The sequence below is a fragment of the Cariama cristata genome, unplaced genomic scaffold, assembly GCF_000690535.1.
Source record: "Cariama cristata isolate BGI_N322 unplaced genomic scaffold, ASM69053v1 scaffold14791, whole genome shotgun sequence".
Lineage (NCBI taxonomy): Eukaryota > Metazoa > Chordata > Aves > Cariamiformes > Cariamidae > Cariama > Cariama cristata.
Genome location: NW_009597636.1, coordinates 1 through 16,070, shown reverse-complemented (window position 1 = coordinate 16,070; position 16,070 = coordinate 1). Strand labels below are relative to the sequence as shown.

At 41.6% G+C, this 16,070-nt stretch overlaps 1 protein-coding gene across 1 annotated transcript in view; it reads right to left on the bottom strand.

Moving 5' to 3' along the window:
* TRERF1 (transcriptional regulating factor 1) overlaps window positions 1-4,511 on the bottom strand; it is a 20,023-nt gene extending 15,512 nt beyond the window's left edge. The window contains exons 1-4 of the mRNA XM_009708978.1: window positions 3,135-4,511; window positions 2,477-2,526; window positions 1,577-1,727; window positions 394-642 (exon numbers count right to left, since the gene is read on the bottom strand). Of these exons, the coding sequence (XP_009707280.1) occupies window positions 394-642; window positions 1,577-1,727; window positions 2,477-2,526; window positions 3,135-4,511 (1,827 nt within the window). The remainder of the gene's footprint in view (window positions 1-393; window positions 643-1,576; window positions 1,728-2,476; window positions 2,527-3,134) is intronic.
* Between the last annotated feature and the right edge of the window lie 11,559 nt (window positions 4,512-16,070).

Sequence of the window (16,070 nt, the reverse complement as noted above, 5' to 3'; positions counted from 1 at the left end):
TATATATATAAAACTCTGACTTTAAAAAATAGGAAGAAATAGAACTGCTGAATTTAAACAATAAACATAAAAACAAAGCAGCCTGAAAAGGAAAACACAAAAACAGTAAAAAGATACTAAATCCCTTTGTTCTAGTGAGATAAAAGAATATCACATTCCAATTTCAAATGATTTATTTTCAACTGAGGTCTTGATTCCCCAGCAAAGGGAAAATTAGTATTTTCAAATGACTGAAGAAGAAATGCTATGATGCTACAGGCCTGTTTTGTTTATTAGGCATTGTTAAGATTCCAGAAAATATTCTAAACACAGACCTTTTAGAAAGTAGCAGCACTATAAGCAAAGGGATTTAACAAGCACGGCACAGTTAGTGGCAAGAAACGCAGCACTCACAGAGGATGAGCAGGGGTTGGCCACTTTTGGACTGCACGGTGGAGAGTAAGTCATCTTCACAAGAACGGGCATCTCATCATCTGACACAGAGTTGGCAGGCTTGTCTTTGACTGTGGCTGTGCTGGCAGAGGGCTGCGTGCTGGGCTCAGGTGACAGAAGCTTTACAGGGACAGACACTGGCATGACGATGGGCGCGAGGCTATCCACCTCTTTAGGCAGCGGCTGCTGTGGTGGTTTCTCTCCTTCATCCTGTACAGACAATTAAAGGCTTTCAGCCCAAGTGAGGGAGGGCTACTTCTGGATTGATACACTATGCAATGTATGCACTGTGGCTGAAAAGAAGTGGCCAGGATTACAAAACACACAACAGTGTTGCTTCTTGGACTTTTCACTTGCCCTGAACAAAGTTGGCAGATTATTTATGACTCCTACATAGGATTCAGCCTTGGTGATAAATAACCACATTAAGCATCTTTAAAAGATAACTTGCAGGAGGGGAGATAAACATGTGCTCTTTTTATCACTATAAAGACAGAATTCTCCATCACCCACCTAAAAACAAAGACACAGATGATGTAATTCTTGTAGCTCTTTGCCTTCCTGTGGTATTCCCTGTTAGGACAGAATTTCTAAAGTATCAGGACAGAGAAAGACTGACTGACAGGGCAAGTTATTTTTATGCAGAACAATTCAAACCCACATTTTTGGTTTGGTATTTGTTGATACCTATAGAACTAAAACACTTGGGAAGAAAGCTGTCAAAGATTCAACAATTCTGCTCCTTCAATTAAAGCCTGGGAAGGCTTCCAATAAACATCCCTTAGTCATCCAAGTAGTCCAAATGAAAATAAGGAAGACTTGATGTTCCTGATATTTCTAATATAACAAACAAACATGGGGAGGCAGAATTTAGATGCTCCTGACGTGACTTTGTGGGGTGTTTTTGTAATGTGCAGGGAAACAGGGACAAATGCTGTTCTGTCCTCCACCACTGCCTCTGACTTCAAAGCAACACTTCTGGCCTACAAACTAGCAGAATTATGTGCACTTCTTACACAGCGTATGACATAACAAAACAGTGCTGAGAAGAACAAATTCTGACAGTGAAGCAAAGCATGGCAAAGCAAGCAAACATCAACACGGAAAGGTGAGAACCAAATAATGAAGTAAAATGGATTGCTACCTGTTTGAAGTTAGGAGATGCTCTTACTCCTCCGTGTGACCTCATGTGACCATTTAGAGCAGGCAAACTTTTAAACTCCTTCAAGCATATTGAACACATTAGCTTGTTCTTCGCATCAGCTCTCTCAGGAAGTGTTTCTCTGTTCTGGCCACTTTTTATTTTCATTTTTTTTTAGCATGGAACAGAAGAAGAGACATTAGTTTGGCATGTTCCTTTTGTTTGCAGAGGAAGCTTTTTAGTCAAGGAAGTCAATAAAATTTTACAGCTAGATGGTTATGAATCCACAAATAAGCACAGGGTAAGTGCTGTGGAATATGTGGGCAATAACCTAGATCAGGTGCTCCCAAGACAGGGAGAAGAAAAAAGTTTTGACTAGGACATGCTCATCGAAACGTGGCCCTTGAAAAGTCTGAGAACCCACCACATCCATCATGACAGACCTACCATTTCCCCACTCATGACAGCAGTTAACAAATACTTGGACACAATGCCCCTACTTGACAACTGTGTTGGAGGACACCTCAGCCTTTCAGACATGAAACCTTAAGAAGAACAGAAGATCCCTGTTGCCAAAGATACAAATCCAAAGCACACATTGTCCCTTCTCTTACAAATGCAACACAGAGCAAACTGCTCCCCTGCTTTTGCTTTTTCTTTGGTTGCTTTTTTTTGCCTTTTTTCTTTTCTGAAAAACAAAGTGTTTATTTGATTTTATCACTGGTGAAGGATGGTGGAAATCACTCAAACCTAAATTCACAAAGCACAAAACTAAAGATGTTTACAGAAGAGTAACAACTATTATGTATCCAGAGTGCATTCCTCTCCTTCTAAACTGCAGCACTCCTTTGTATTTCTCATATTTAAACTAAAAAGAAACAAAACTTTTTTTTTAAAAAATACCTTTGCTCTGGGGACAGAGGCTGCAGTCTGCTGTCTGACAGTTGCACCTGCTATCAAAGGAGGAGGTGGAGAAGAGGGGGGAAAAGAGAGGAGAATTTTTCAGGAAATATTAATGCATAAATGAAGGTCCTCACAGCATTATGTTTGCATTTTGCCTATGATTTTACTAATATTAAAAGCCCCTGCATTGAGAGCCTTACATGTCTCTACCAAATCAGTGCCTCTATGAGCATGGCTAGTGCAAGTTTTCTTACACTCACCTGCTGTTCAAAGCCTTTGCTGTGACCCAGAAGTATTACTTTTGGAAACAAGTTGACTAACTCTTCCTGAACAATCAAGCCCCACAGATGTTGAAAAATTAGCAAGAGCACTTTGTTGTAACTGAGTCACCCCTCCCCAGAAACAGAACTTCCCAAAGCCTCTCACAAGGGAAGCAGCAGGCCCGCAGCAGCAATAGCTCTTTGCCGCTGCCAGCCTGGCCTGAAGCCAACCCAGCAACGTAGACAAAAGTCTGTTAACGCAGGTCTCCAAAACATCCCGTGACGCCCACCACTTGCATCCCAACCTTCCATCTCTCCTGCAACTGTTTTGTTTCCACACCTTGCTATTTCTTCTGCAAAGCAAGTTTGGCTGAGCACAGACCTAAAATATTACCTACCTGAGGCCATGTAGCACTGGGAGAGTCTTGCTGCGAGCTTTTGTTGTTCAGATGGACTCCTGAGGGTGGCAAAAGAGTTCGATGAGGGACAGCATTACCTACGGAATTAATCTCCTGCCGTGTGGGATCCTCCGCAGTCTCTGGTGGAGTGACGCCAATGTGGGAGTTCAGAGATGGCACTCTGCTCTCACTCAGGTATTGCTTCTGCTGATCCTGCTGCTGCTGCAGTAAACTCTGCGAGTACAAGTGCCTGTACTGTTCATGGGGATCTTGGTAGCAATACTGAGGCACTGCTCCCAACTGGATAAGCTGCACAGGATGACTTGGATCCTGAGAGTACTGGTGTGGTTCATGCATAGTCTTTGGATCGGGTTCCCTGTGATACGGAGGAAGCGGCAATTGCATCTGTTGCTGCTGTTGCTGTAACTGCTGCATGACAGGTTGCGTTTGGTAATACTGAGCTATTTGCATGGGACACTGCCGCTGCTGCTGCTGCCGAGTTGGCTGTTGCTGCTGGATCTCCTGTATCGAGAGCCGCTGATGTCCCTGCTGCGGCTGAGTGTAGTATTGAGTCTGCTGCAAGTGCTGCATCTGTTGCGGTAAGAGCTGCTGGGACTGCATTTGTTGAATGTGAGTCTGTCCTTGCTGAAATGCAGAATGCATCTGCATTTGTGATAAATGCTGCTGGTAGTCATAGTACAACTGTTGGTGCTGCATGACTTGCATTTGTTGCTTTTGCTGTGTGCTTGCAAAATTCTGGTGTGTTTGCTGTGACACCGGTTGGTATCTTTGTACACTGGAAGTTACAGGCTGTTGCTCAACTGCTGGCTTCTGGGACAGCAGCTGCCTGAGTGCACTGTCACCAGAATTATCCACCATCGAAGACTCGGCATGTAAAACTTGAGCCATGTTGTTGACTTGAATTCTCAGATTTTGGTTAGCGAATACTTGTGTAAAGGAATCCAATTTATGCAGGACCCCACTGGTAATTTTTTGTGATCGATTTTCACTGGGTTGAGAATAAGAATATTGGTATCCGTCGTGGGACTCCCCCTGCCCGAGGGGGCTCCACATTGCGCTTTGATTACTCAAATTGTTTCTCACTGCGACATGGTTTCCTGAGCCAGAATGTGTCCAACTGGTCTGTCTAGATGTATCCATTGACCCAAGACTTTTTGAACCTACAGGCAAAGCTATACTGTCTCTTGAATCTTGGGGAAACTGCGGGGAGAGAGGGGATGCCTGGGGAGCATCCATAACAGATGTCCCATAGCTATGATTTAGAGATGGAAGGGAGTTCATTTGGTGTTGTTGGTAGTACAAGTTCTCATTGCTGTTGGCAGTATGGTTAGTTTTATACAATTGCTGGTCCCCCATTTTTGGTCACTTCTGTTCCAAACTTACAGGCACGCGAACCATTGAAATCTCTTTGAACCCTGAGATAGCTGAGTGAGGGGAAGGGAGGGGTGGGGAAAAGCAGCTAGAATTACTTATAATTCAGCATGTCCACTATGTGCATTACAAGGACTAAGGTTTCCTCCAGTCTGTCAGTAATTCCAATCTCAGACTCGATGTTGCTTCACATCTTCAATAAATGGACCACAGCACAAATCCTACACAGATCAATAGGTTCAATATGCCAGGCACCTGCAGAGTAAGAGGAAGACAAGGTAAGTGCTGGCTCTCTACATAAACTATTATTGTTATTGCCTCAAAGGAAACTGTAAAATCTCCTATTTTGAAATACATAATCAGATGCAAAATTGTAGCAGCTGGGCTATTCTAGAGCAGTTAGATTACTTCATCTCATCCCATTATCCTGCCTCTTCTCTAGTGCTCTGATAAAATCATTCTGCCAAACCAATGAAGGTTTATTCTTCAAAACTGTTTTTTCCCCTAAAGTATATGAACATTCAAGCAGTTTTAGCTGGCCACACACTGCTCTCTCATGACTAGTTTTAGCCAGACAGTTGACTATCAAGCCAAGTCACCTTGCCAGTGTTACAAGCCTTCTTGTTAGAAGCAACACGCTCATTTTCTAACAAAAAAAAATCACGTACTGCTGACACCACGGGTGCCTCCACAAAGGCCTGAAAATGTAGGTAAAAGAAAACAATGGCTTTGGACAAAGCTGACCATACTCAGACATCAGCATCTGAAAGGACATATAGAAGAGCTAATTGCAATCTGGGATTTGCATAGAGCCTTCCACAACTTCTCTCAACTTCCAAGGTATCTACAGGAGGTGTCCACTGGTGGTATGAAAAGAGAGTCACTGAGGAATAAGATGCAATACTAATGCTCATTGCTGTGACAATTAAAAAACCCAGAAAACTAAAACCAAAAACTGAGTATAGTTACCCAACTGCACCTGTGCACATCGATTTGTTTGCTACATATATGTGGAATCTGATTAATGCTAAGACCAAACAAGTCCATAGAAATCTTTTCTGATCACTCACCTTATATCAGGAGTGCTGAACTCCAACTTCTGTTCTATTCTCACGCCCTTCCTTCTTTGGTTTGCATTAACATATTAATTTATACTGAATGCCACCTTTTATCATTTTTACTGTATAAACTAATTCAAAGTAACACTTCACAGATGTCTGTACTGTTTTCAATGAATAAAACAAAATACATATGCACGTTATAGGGCTGTTTTACTGTTCCACAGTATGAAGAAATCACTGTGTCTACAATCACATACATGCACAGAGGTACAATATGCCTATGCACACATAAATATGTTTTAACATAAAAGTCGATTCTGAACTTTAACAAGAGCACAAAAATATTAGAACACAACCTTAACTCTGCCGCCTTCACGTCTGCCTTTCTAAATGTAATGCTTTTCACCTAAGACTCCTGCATACTGATGCCCTTACCTTTTTAAACTTAGGAGAATCCTTGATCTAGATGGATAAATGTGAAGTCACCGATGGAGACAATTTTAACCATTGCCAGATGTATATTAACGAGGTCTGTGCTAGCAACAGCAAATAAGGGTAATACATAGCCCCAGGCAGAAAAAGAACCACACAACACTTTTTCCACTCTAGCATAATGTACGACTGAAATCCATAGCTCCGAATGAGGAGGGCTTTCAGTGTGTACACAGTTTTTGTGTAAACCACCTGCAGCCATTAGCATGTAACATTTTCACGTGACAAATAATGGCTGAGAATAATTGCAAGTTTATTTCCCCTTTCCAGAAATATATATTGCTTCATAGTTTCTCTGAACACACTCCCTTCTAGATTTTTACAGATGCACAATTAAAAAAAGATAGGAGTCAACAATGAACAGTCAGGCTGCCAACAAGCTTTTTCAGCCACAACCCAACTTCAAAGACTTCCTATTAAAAATTATGAAGGGAAACTAAACAAAGCCTCTACAAAACATTCAAAGGGCATAAAAATAAGCACTGTGTGATATTTCACACTGAAAGACCATCAACTGTTAGAGGAAGAGAGGGATCCTACACAGGAATATTCATCTCCTCTTAAGCTTGCCAAGTTAAGAAAGCTCAGCCTAGCTGCTCTGAACACATCTTCCCATGAAAATAGGGCACCATTGGATCTGTCAATACACCTTTTGTATAGGAGGTATGTCCCATTTCACCTATTAATAGTGTTGTAATTTACACCAAGTTCCTTGGCTTTAGTTCTTCTTTTTAAAGTTTGAAGTGACAAATATTAGTCAAAGGACAAGAAATAATAGTGATACAAACTACTGAGTGAGAATAAATGTCTCCAGGAGACAATTAAAAGACTGCACGGATTTCAGGAGTAAGGACAGTAAGAGCACTTATTCTTAAGGCAGCAAACAACATGATTTTGGTACAAAAATTAATCAAGCAGTCAGCCAGGCCCCTGACTCCCTGTTCTTCCCACAGGCAGGAGCACCACAGTGGCAGATGCTACCACCTGTACCAGCAGCCAGAGCTAGTTTTGTGGTCACCAGAGAAAACGTCAGCTCTTGGGCATGCACCAAATTCTACTTACTGCACCCTTTCACCTCGGGGCTACCTCTCACAGTTCTCAGGGTACTGGAAAACAGTCAAGAAGGTTTTATACCTAAGGCATTAGCACAAACCTCTCTTCCCCTCTCAGAAAAAAAATAAAAAATAATGCTCATAGAAATTTCCTCTGTAGCAGCTTCAGCATCCTCAACTCACCTCCAGTTTCGGAGTTGGGACCTACTGCTGTCAGGTAGATTACAGAGTTACAGTTACACAGAAACATTTGTAAAAATCTTTAAAATTATAAAGGAATATTACATTAAAACACCAAGTCACAAAAGGACTGGAAAGTTCAATTACTATAAAAGACTCATATTTGAAAAAATTTGCATTATTTTCAAACACCCCACTCTCCTCCCCCCAAAAAAAAGAAAGAAAAAGTTGAAAACATTCCTTTCAAAAGTATCACTGATCTGGAGGGAGAAAAGTGCAAATGTTTAAAAAGCATCATTATTCTACCTTCAGGTACCATAGTAAAAAACAGATAGGCACATTGATAAAAGCATAATCAGTAATAAACCAGTCCTTTAGATACCAGATTTTTTTTTTAGTACTTGAATAGCCTTAATTTCAAGGGCTTGATGCTGTATACACTGAGCATTTGCTATTAGCTTTAACTAAATGCTAACAGTATACATTTCTTGTCAGATTAAAATCCGACAGTATTTCAGTGCTGTACACAACACCATTACGGCTTTAGGGGCACCAAGTCTCTGGTGAACTGAGAAGCCGTTGGCAGTGTACTGAATGATTTCTGTTTTTTTCAATGATAGGAAGAAGAGAGTGCTTTTTCTCCTTTTTGTTTAGCACTCGTGCCTAAGCACCCATCACTACAATTTATCATAAGAACTCTTCTAAATACTAAATGGTTAAGTCAAACAACTAAAAGCAGCAGGAGTTTTAAAGCAACAATGGTTCTCCAGTTCTGTGTTTCTTCTCTTCCCAAGACTCACTTATGCTGCTTAACCTATTACATTTCTGACATTACAGATATATCCCAGTTATGCAATCATTACAAAGAAACATGAAAACAAATGCAAAAGGACAGAAACATTTCTGTAGACTGCCTAGAAAGAGAAATACCCTACTTAAGTTTATGGATGGAATCTGGACTTGAAACTAATGGGAGTTCAATTCATTCCAACAGAGATAAGGTTTTGCTCCAACTCTTTTCTCATCATTTCAGCATGGTCCCCTGCAACTTGCACAGCTCCATTCTCCAGACTGAAAGCCAGGGACATGCCAAGCTGGCTGAAATGCCTTTACACACTCCAGCTGTCTCTCTTCAAACACAAGCAACTGTAAGGCAATACAAGTAGTAGTCTCTCCTGGAAGCATGCTGTAACTTAATTCTGGTAAACATGAAATGGAAGAATACTCCAACATTATCAGTCTTCAATAAAGGTGATCCGATTTTCCTCCTTCATAAACTATATCACTGGAGAGTCAGAAAAACTTAGAGGAGAGGCAGTGAAATATCAAGGAGATGGTAGTTACATAAAAAAACACTCCCAGCTCCATCACACACCACAGAAGCTGAAATCTGCAGAATTTTTCAACTCTAGTAAACAACAGATCAAGCCATAGTCACACTATTGAACCGCCTGAATCCACATGAATTTCAGAGCAAGACATCCACTCCAAGGAAGTCAGTGCATTAAAGTTGGGCTGCGTGTGGGCCACAAAACCAGGATGGAATGTCAGCCAATACCAGTTTCAAAACTGAGTTTATGGAGAGGGATTGCAAAAGACTGCAGGAAAGCAGATGCTGAAGGAAGCAGACTCATTAAAAGGCCATAAAGTTACTATAGCACTGATCTAAGCCATCTCAGTTGGCTGTGTATCAGAAGAGAATTGGGTCCTATGGTTTGTCCAACTTATTTCAAGTTTTTCAGCTGTCACTTTAAGCAAAAATCTACATGCTTTTATAGATTAATTACTAGTTAGCCTGAAAAAAAGACGACTGGATAAGATGGTAGATGCAAAAAAGACCTCCATGTTCAACCAGCTTTTGCAGGACAGAGCACCTGCAGCTAGTCACAAGCAACAGTATCAGCAGATGCTCATTTACTGGGCACCATTGCTCCTCAGGTCTCTCCCTCCTGGACGGTAACACATTAGTTAAAGCAAGTTTAACCCACCACTCTTAGCCGTCTAAACTGGTTTTTTATAACACTTAAGTCAAGGCATGCCTGCTTACAGAAATGTGTGATTGCTATGTTTTCTCCCAACACTGCAGACATATTTTAATCCTGCCTTACTGCCCTTCAGTTGCACAGGCCGAGACAGGGCCTTCCCCGGTGGCTGTCTTTTTGTTATTAAAACATAAACTTCATTTTTAACTGCAGATGAGATGAAATCCAAAACCAGAAGTTCTCTGTTCCCTTCCTTCCTTTCAATTCCCCCCCCAAACAAAAAAACAAAACAGGATTTATCTTATTTAATTTTTAGCCTTTTTTATATGAATGTTTTTATTGGCTTGTTTTGTTATTCAGAACTGTGAGATATTCTGCTAAGCTACTCCTAAATCAAGACAGCCATCATTCACATCATCTTGCGCTCTGATTTCCTTTAGGACAGACACAGGAATATACAGCAGTTCCTTCCCTAATAGCCTCTGTTCTGCTAACACCGATGCTACCAGCACTGCCCCTGCCACGTGGGCTGACTATAACCCAGCCTTTAAGCACTAGCACAGACAGGCATGACTTTCAGCTGGGCACCTCTGACAGACAACCACGGCTAAGAACCCACCAAGAAGAACTGCTTTAAAAACCAAGAGAGCACTACCTAAGAAAGGACACACCTGCATTACTCAAACCCAGCTCTCAGTAGTGAAGCTGGCACTACCCCTGCATCTTCAGATGTGACAGCTGCAGTCATGCTGGATGGCTGAGCATAGGGTTGGGAGAGGAAGAGTGCCATATTTCAGAGACTCCTGTGCTCTTGCAGGCTGTTTAGATACCAGGTTTGCCTCTAACTCTTCACGTAGCCACTACTGAAGCCACAGCTCCATTTTTATTTTTTTTGGCACAGGAAATAAGCACATGAAAAAAGCAGCACAGTACTGAAATAGAATGAATAATTTCTAATGCCAAGCAAGGTGGCTGGGTGAACTAGCAGAGAGAAAAGAGGAAAGAGAGGTGAGAAGACAACTACTCAAAGATCTACTTTTTTTTTAATATCTATATAAACTCTAAAGACATCTGATATAGTAATAAATAGAGAGAGAGAGACTGAAAACAAGGGTCAAAAGGTATCAGGATCATGGTTATTTTGGTTAGAACAAACACTGAAATAGCAGTGTGGATTTCAAGGAACAACAATTTTCTATAGCTATCTCAAGGACAAATGCTTACAGGGCTGAAAACCTTGTATGTTGAAAACTGCTTGTATGTTTTTTACTGCAGTTCAATTTTGGCCTTCTGTGAATGGCAGACATCTCAAATCTGCGCCCATATCTGTATACAAACCCCAAGGCTGGTGGTGTTAGGCAAAGCCACCACCACCAAAAACCCCACTTCAGTATATGACAACATAAGCAAATAAAATAATTGCAGAAGTGAAAAGAGGATGGAAAAGCAGCAAAATATTTAGTACATTGATTTTACAGCAAATTAGTAAGAAAGCTATACACTCTTAAAACGGAAGGGGAAAAACAGATTAGCTGCTTTTTAATATTAATGCTGGTAATTCTTCAACAGTTGCACAAATCCTTCAAAAATTATCATTCCCTTTGCAGCTGAGTTCCTTCTGCAGTGCAGTTGGAAAGGCTGCTGAGTCTCATGTGGTTGCTCATTTAAGCTGTTCCCATTTCCACTCTTAAGAGAGACTAGAATGTCCTAATTCAGTTTAATAAAGAACACATTGGACTTGGGGGAGGGGAGAGCAACGATGGCATTGGGAGGGGAACAGAGCAATTTCTGTACTTCAATGAAGTTTAAAAAAACGGCAATAAAAAAACAACAGCAAAACGAACAGTTGATCATCTCAGGAAAGACTCTAGAAAAGGGGGAGGAGAAAGGAAGACAAACAAGCAGAAACATTTTCCTCTCCTTTTGATCTAAGTTATAAGTAGAAAATGCATTCTGAGGCACCGGTAATTTAATGAAAACTTTTTTTCCCAAACCTAACAGAATTCTGGTTATTCAAGAAGAGGAGGCTGATTTCTAAGTAAAGCCATTAACTCAATTTAGTTTAAGGAAGATACAGTTCCATGAGTCCCAAAGAAACAATGAAGGTTGCATCAACAGATCTGATTATCTTTGCTGTCAGTGAATTGGCGTTAAGAGTTTCAAGGTACTTTCAAGGTTCAGAGAACTGCAACTGAAGGGGGTATCACATTACTTCATAAGAATGACAAATATAAAATGATGTGATCTCCTCACAATTCTGATTAAAAATAAAACACACATCTTGACTAAGGCCAGAAGGGCATTTGATTTGTATATTCCAGGACCAAGCAACTGAAAAGTGTACAGGAGACAACATTAATCAAAGGGCTGATCACCTACGATAAACACAATTTTTTTAATATTCACCAATACATTACTACGTATTTCATCAAGGCTGAAGCTGTCTATGAAACTTGATTTGAAATCTCTTCAGCCAATCTGGGTTTACTAACTGCTTAAGTGAAATAAATTGTAGCACCTTCTGCTGAGTCCAACATCAAGGGCAATACTCTCAAATGCTTCCTGGAAAATAAACATGTCCTATTATCAAAATTGCCCTCAATTTCGTATTTTGGTTTACTTCTGTTACTGAACTGAGTGACTTGTTTTTCCCTAGCAAGATCCTAGTTCTGCAGACATGACAAGATCCCAGCGTGAAGATCTTAGGACGGAGAGGTTAGACCTTGCCCACTTATCATACGTGGCTACGTTACCATCTCTGGCCACTGGTGTTGATTTGGGGGAGGAGGGGAAATTTTTATGCCTTTCCACTCAAACATCAATCCATCAGCCATTGTTGTGACCACAGCAGTGATAAGCACATAATCTTAGTATAAGGTGAGCGTCCTTATAATGCACTTAACCAGCTTCTTCCTGACCTCTACAGTGTTTATGCTCTGCAGCTCGTAATGCAATTGTCTTTTTCTGTAACTGTAAATGCTGTGAAACAGTCAGAACATATGCTAGGATTTGCAAAAACAGGCAACGAGGAAACATCCTGAGACAGATAAACAATTAAAAAAAAAAACAGGCAGATGTAGTAGTATGGGGAAAACAGCATATGGTTAAGCTTTCAGTAGAGAGGGAACAGCTATTCCGAGCCCAGTGCCTCCCCCAAAGGAGAGGATTTTCAGAAATGCAGCTGCAGGACCTTCTGAAAAGTCAATCCCTCTAAAATACATCACGTTGGTACCTAGCAATGGAGCCAAGTAAAATCCAATGGCTATGCAGAACTGACGACCATGGCTGCTTTTTTTTTTTTTTAATTAAGGTAATGTCCATTTGGCTTGTTTGAGACAATATAGCCAAGGTAGTCCTTTAAGAAAGATTTAAATGTGTGGGGATCTCCTGTGTCATACGTACTGTGGTACATAAAATGATGTTTTACAGGACACAAAGTCAACACACAACTATTCATATTTAAGGAGTCCATCAATAAAGCCAGAGACAGAGAAGCCCAAATTTTGGAAAACAGTCAAAAAGCATTGAGCCTCAAACAAGCCAGTCTCATAGAAAGTAGACATATGATGCTCCAACATTACCTGATTTTTGAAGATTTGTGAGACTCCTGTATCTTGCTGTGCTGTCTTTGCCATAACATTTCATGCTCCTTTCATTCTGTGATCTCAAAGCGATGTATCTAAACATAAAGCAAAAGAATGGAAATTAGTTTTTCTCCCCACGTGATTAGCTTATAAAATATCACCAGCTTGCCCCAAACCATGAGCAGACCTGCAAGAACGAGCTTCCTCTTGTAACACAACCAAATACTAACTTCTACTCAATACAGTATCTTCACGCTACTCTGTTCTTAAAGTCACTATTGCAGAAGACATCTATCAGCACTGTAACTCCCTCAAAGAACAACCAAGAACCTCTTTCCCCTATCAATAGCGACAGACTGCTTCATTGTCAAATCTCTGGGACTGATACATCTTCAAGTTACAGACTAAAATATGAATAAATTCATCTTTTGTTCTTACTCAGCTTGGCACCAACTGCAAAATGAGGAATGGGTTACATTGATGCAATAAATAAAACAAGATTGTGCCTCTACTGCAAAGACCGTCAAGATTTCACAGCATCTTACATTGCTTTGACAGAACCCAAAGACAGGCTAGATGCTCTCACGAAGAGAAGATTTGCTGGCCCAGAGATTACAACCTACATGATGAGCATCACACAAACAAGAGAAGGTACAGCAATCAGGAAGGGAGGGATTAATGAAAGTCAAAGGTGCGGGAGATACGATCAAGTTGTTACCCAGTGCAGAAGAGGTATCTAGACAAGGCATCTTAAATTATTCAAATGAAAACAACACATTTGTTTTTGTAGGTGCTGCTGCCACGACAGCTTTTAGGGAAGGCCCTGAACACTCGAGGGTGTTAAGAGAGCTGGCTGACATTATTGTGAGGCCGCTCTCCATAATCTTTGAGAAGTCATGGAGATCAGGGGACATCCCAGAAGACTGGAAGAAGACTAACATCATCCCCATCTACAAGAAGGGCTTAAAGGAGGATCCAGGAAATTATAGGTCCAGTCTTACTTCAGTGCCTGGGAAAGTTATGGAACGAATCCTCCTGGGGGCTATCCCAAGTCAAATGAAGCACGTGACTGGGAAAAGCCAGCATGGATTCACCAAGGGCAAATTATGCTTGACAAACCTGATCACCTTCTACGACAAAGTAACCTGCTTGGTTGATGTGGGGCAAGCAGTAGACATTGTCTACCTGGATTTCTCTAAAGCTTTCGATATGTTTTCCCACAGCCTCCTTCAAGAGAAACTGAAGCGTTAAGGTCTGGACAAGTGGTCTGTGCAGTGAGTGGGAACTGGCTGACAGGCTGCACCCAGAGGGTGGTGGCAAATAGCTCCTTTTCAAACCAGCAACCTGTCACAAGTGGGGTCCATCAGGGATCGATATTGGGTCCAACGCTGTTTAAAATCTTCATAAGTGATCTGGATGATGGGATCAAGTGTATCGTAAGGAAGTTTGCCAGTGATAGCAAACTGAATGGGGAAGAGGGCACTTCGGAAGGGAGAGCCACTCTGCAGGAAGACCTGGATTGGCTGGAAGAATGAGCTAACAAGAACCTTATGAAGTTCAACAAAGTCAAATGTAAGGTCTTGCACCTGGGAAAACATAATCCAGGAGCGCAGCACAGCCTGGGATCTCCCCGGCTGGGGAGGAGCTCTGTGGAAAGGGACCTGGGGGTCCTCGTGGACAAGCAGCTCAGTATGAGCGAATGGTGTGCTGTTGCGGCAAAGAAAGCCAACAGGGTGCTCGGCTACATCAATAAGGGCATCACCAGCAGAGATAGAGAAGTCCTTATCCCACTCTACTCAGTGCTTGTCAGGCCACACCTGGGATACTGTGTTCAGCCTTGAGGAGAGAAGGCTTAGGGGAGACCTTATCACCATGTTCCAGTATTTAAAGAGTGTCTACAAAGAAGACAGAGACTCCCTTTTTACAAGGAGTCACATGGAAAAGATGAGGGGTAATGGGTACAAGTTACTCCTGGGGAGATTCTAATTGGACACAACAGGAAAATTTTTCACAATGGGAAGAATCAGCCATTGGAATAATCTCCCCAGGGAAGTGGTGGATTCCCCAACTGGACACTTTTAAGATTTGGCTGGACAGGGTGCTGGGCCATCTTGTCTACATCATGCTTTTCCCAAGAAAAATTGGACCAGATGATCCTTGAGCTCCCTTCCAACTAGGTATTCTATGAAACAAGCCTGGAAGCTTAGGGTGCAATTCACAGCTCGCTGATGTCAATGAGAAACTCTTCATTTGCATTGAGCCCTGCCAGGTTTTAGAAAATCATTCCAGGCCTAAGAAGAAACTGTATAAACAACCACCTGTGGGAGAAGGGCACAGATAACCTCAGTGATGTCGATCAGCATTTTCCTCCTCTCACCTTCACACTAGATTCACTTGTTTAAATTATTCTTTTAAAATCTCTGATAATAGGTCCCAAGCACTGTGACATTACTACATACAGCAAGAGGCCGCCCCTCAAGTCCAGCAGGTCCGTGCACAGAACAAGTGGCCTCCCTTAGCCCACCACCAAGCTGGGGGAGATGAACCCAAACAGCTCCCTTGCCCTGCCAAATGCCAGTCTCTGCTTCCCCCCTTTGCCTTCCCCCAAGCCCACAGCAAACAGACAGGTCCATAGCACAATCCACACCCCAACCTACTCCATCAAAACAGGCACGACGAGAGACAGCAGAGCTCCTCACAAAGGCTGACCTGACCAAAACATCTTTCTGACAGAACACCTCAGCTGATGGTAAATGCTGGTAGCACCACGCAGGGACACATGGATTTTCTTGGATCCAAGTGAGCTTTTGCTTACAACATTATTGAGTCCCAATAACCAAAACCTGTGTGTGTCCGTGTCTTGCTACAAACGTGAGCTGAAATGCTACAAATGTCCTCGAAAGCAAACTGTTACCTGCTTGCATCGTATCTGCTGATGGCTTTTCTCAGCAAATCCCATGAATTCATCTCTTTGTTGAAAAACGACAGGTTTTAATAAACCCACATGTACTTAATGCTTATCTAACTTGTTTTTTATACTGGTATTTAACACCTTTAAGTCTTCACAGGCACGCTGAATCTTCTAGATGACTGATAGGTGTATAGCATTGCTTTGTGTTTGAAACAGGAAATATTCAGAGACCAGGGAAAGCCAAGGTTAACATCAGCAGAGCCAAAAGAAAACATTGCAAGA